Source organism: Tenrec ecaudatus, chromosome 10, assembly GCF_050624435.1.
Source record: "Tenrec ecaudatus isolate mTenEca1 chromosome 10, mTenEca1.hap1, whole genome shotgun sequence".
NCBI classification, from domain to species: domain Eukaryota; kingdom Metazoa; phylum Chordata; class Mammalia; order Afrosoricida; family Tenrecidae; genus Tenrec; species Tenrec ecaudatus.
In genome coordinates, this window is record NC_134539.1 from 108,789,351 (window position 1) to 108,793,079 (window position 3,729).

The 3,729-nt window shown below is 41.1% G+C and overlaps 1 protein-coding gene across 1 annotated transcript; it reads left to right on the plus strand.

Moving 5' to 3' along the window:
- Positions 1-2,476: 2,476 nt before the first annotated feature.
- On the plus strand, positions 2,477-3,451 carry LOC142458181 (olfactory receptor 1D2). The gene has a single exon (XM_075559233.1). The coding sequence runs from the start codon at positions 2,510-2,512 to the stop codon at positions 3,449-3,451; it is 942 nt and encodes a 313-aa protein (XP_075415348.1). The 5' UTR covers positions 2,477-2,509.
- The last annotated feature ends 278 nt before the right edge of the window (positions 3,452-3,729 follow it).

Consider the following 3,729-nt stretch of genomic DNA (forward strand, 5'->3'; position numbering starts at 1 on the left):
ATTTTCCCTTAACATCATTACTAGAGGCTTTGAAATATTTGATCTTTTAAATTATATTTTTATTGGTATTCCTGGGAGGCTTCTGATGCTGTCATCCTGGAAGCTGATCACCTACACCATTATTTTAAATTTTTGTGATCTTATTTTCACCTAAAGAAAGTTTTCTTGATAGCAGATCAATGCATTTGAATAGATACAATACTCCCCTAACACTGAGATCGTGAATTAAAAATTCTCTAAGATAGATGTGGTGCTGAATATACAATTCCCCTTGATATGATAGAAATATTCAATTGTATGATATGTAAATTATGTGCCAATGAAACTGTTGGCGGGGGGGGGACCTTCAAACGGCAAAAAAAATGTAAGCGAATCATTTGCCTGAATATTTGAAGGATGACCTTGTAGAATATTGAATTTGTTCAAATTATTGATATGTTTATTTTCAAAGAGGCAGATTAGAATTTATTATGAGCTGCCTAAGAGTGAATAGAAAATGTTTCCCATATTACACAATGAATTTCAAGAATATAAGAGAAATAAAGTAAGGAATGAAAGAAAATTTTCCTAAAATAAGTGGGGATATAATTTTCCCATTGAGCCACTGGGCGGGTTCCAGCCACTTATCTTGGGGTTAACAGCCAATTTTGTTCAACACTGAAGCAGAAGGGCCCCACACACCAACCATACCGATCACTAGGTAGTTCCATAGCCACTACAACATCGTTCCCACCTCAGGCCCTTCACACACACTTGTTTCCCAGCACTTGACAGGACTGGCTTTTTGGTCTTCTGGGTCTCAAGTGAAAAGATGCCAGAATGTGAACAATAGTTATCAATTGCTACATGATGAAATTCAATGTAATTGATTTACCTTTCTTCCTTTTTCTAGTTTAGATTTTTATTACAAATACTTTAGGTTTTCCCTAGGAAAGGGGACATGACACATTGTTTTAATCTTAAGGACTTGAAATATTTTTGGTAAGATGAGGAATGTTATCAAATTTCCTTTGTTGCCAAATAATTAGATAGCTCTGCAATATCATTTATTGAAGAAGGTAGCCTTTGCCTACTGATTTTAAATGCTATGAGAGCAATCCACTCAATCCCACCTGTACTTGGCTTTGTGTCTGAAATTTCTACTCAGGGCTGCTGGACATCCATTCAAACACTAGTACTATGCTCTCTGAAGGACCTTGATCTTTAGCAGAACAATTGTCCCTTTATTGCTCTCTTTTTCATGGTTTCCCTAGCTTATTTTCATTATGAAGTTCAACTTGTTTCATTTCTCAAAAACCTCATTAGAATTTTCACTTTGAGCAGGTTAAATAAATCTTAGGTTAATGCAGGAAGGCAAATCTCTTGGTAGCATTTTACCTTTCTATCTCACGTTCTGGTATGTCTATCCATATATAGAACTTCTATTGTATGCCCCATTGGAAGATTGAAAGTCCTGCCTAATGCTTGCCAACATCTTGAGGCAGACATTAGTTTGTTAATAATATATGTGGATGGGATTCTTTCCCATTATATTTCAACCTGGTTCTTACTGGTCATTATTCGTGTCACAGGAAAAACAAAGCAACAGACTCACTACCATTGAGTTAGTTCCAACTCGCAGTGACCCCATAGGAGAGGGCAGAACTATGTCTGTGAGTTTCTGAGACTGTGACTCTTTACAGGAGTAGAAAGCCTCGTCTTTCTCCCTATAACATAGTCATAGGTGATATATATTGAGTTCCCACAGCATGCCAGCTCTTTGGGGAAAGTACATTATTATTTAACTCCATCCTCACTCCAAGAAAAATTTCCTTATGAAGAAACGTGGGTCTCAAGAAGCTCAGGTTTCACAGCTCATAAGTGGCCCAGCTCGTGCTTGGGTTTGGGGTTTCTGACAGCACAGCCTTAACTGTTGCGTGCTATGACTTACTGGGGATGCTTTTAGTTTGCGCTTGTTTATTCTATTACTGTCCACTTTAGGGAATTCCTTTTTATTTCTAATAGTGTTTCAATTGCCTGTCTTGGATTTCCCAGCTAGATTCTTGTGTCAGGGAATACTGATAATCTTCCCTTCTCCTTTCCACTGTGCTGACTTTCCCTTCTTCCTCCAATGGTGCAATATCTTAGAATGCATACACCTATTTAAGATACAGTTTTAAAACTTATGCCACACTATGATATTTAGAGACATTCTGCCATCTTTAAACACTTCCACAAGCATGGTAAAATAGTAGGATTTCAAATAAAACAGAAGCACAATTCATACAATATCGAGGGTGCCACATTAAAAGTTACTGAAATACCAAAAAACTGCACAAAAACTACCCATGTTGTTTTGGGGTATGTTAATACTTTGCTGCTTAGTCTAGTTCATAAGGTCTAGTTTAAGATATTGTTAACACTAAGGAAACTTGATTTCGCTTATACGAATGCCCTTATTCAATTGGGGATAATCCATGAAGGACTTGGTGAACATTCCTTGCTGTCGTTGTGGCAGATCCTTGGGTAAATGGATGGAGACAACCAGACTGGGACCTCTGAGTTCCTGCTTGTTGGACTCTCGGAGGATCCTGAGCAGCAGCGAATCCTGTTTTGGATGTTCCTGTCCATGTACCTGGTCACCGTAGTGGGAAATGTGCTCATCATCCTGGCCATTGGCTCTGACTCCCACCTGCACACCCCCATGTACTTTTTCTTGGCCAACCTCTCTCTCACGGATCTCTTCTTTGTTACCAACACAATCCCCAAGATGCTGGTGAACCTTCAGTCCCAGGACAAAGCCATCTCCTATGCAGGATGCCTGACCCAGCTCTACTTCCTGGTCTCCTTGGTGGCTCTGGACAACCTCATCCTGGCTGCAATGGCCTATGATCGCTATGTTGCCATCTGCCGCCCGCTCCACTACACCACAGCCATGAATCCTAGCCTCTGTATTTTGCTCCTGGCCTTGTGTTGGTTCTTCTCTGTCCTCTATGGCCTTGTTCACACCCTCCTCATGACCAGGGTGACCTTCTGTGGGTCCCAAAAGATCCACTACATCTTCTGTGAGATGTATGTCCTGCTGAGGCTCGCGTGTTCCAACACCCAAGTCAATCACATAATGCTGATTGCCACCGGCTGCTTTGTCTTCCTCACCCCCTTTGGGTTCATGGTTGTGTCCTATATCTGGATTGTCAGAGCCATCTTCCGAATACCCTCCACGTCTAGGAAGTACAAGGCCTTCTCTACCTGTGCTTCCCATCTGGCTGTGGTCTCCCTCTTCTATGGGACACTTTGTATGGTGTATCTGCAGCCCCTCCACACCTACTCCATGAAGGACTCAGTGGCCACAGTGATGTATGCTGTGGTCACACCCATGATGAACCCTTTCATCTACAGCCTGAGGAACAAGGACATGCATGGGGCTCTGGGGAAACTTTTCCTTGGGAAAGCTTTTCAGAGATTGACATGAGGGTACTTTGGGGTAAAGGGTATGGAATGGAGACCAGAAATTCCCTCCTCCATGGGCAAAACCGCCTGTGGAATACAGGAGTGCACAGAAGCAATGCACAGAAGCAATTAGGATATACACATAGATGGAACTCAGAATGAACAGTGGTGAAGAAAAGTCATATATGTATGCATACAATATAAATAATGCCCCCTAGAGCTCACCAGCCTTGATGGTAAATATGATCATATTAACACTAATACTAGAATTTTCCAGGATCAAATTCAACTTATGCAACC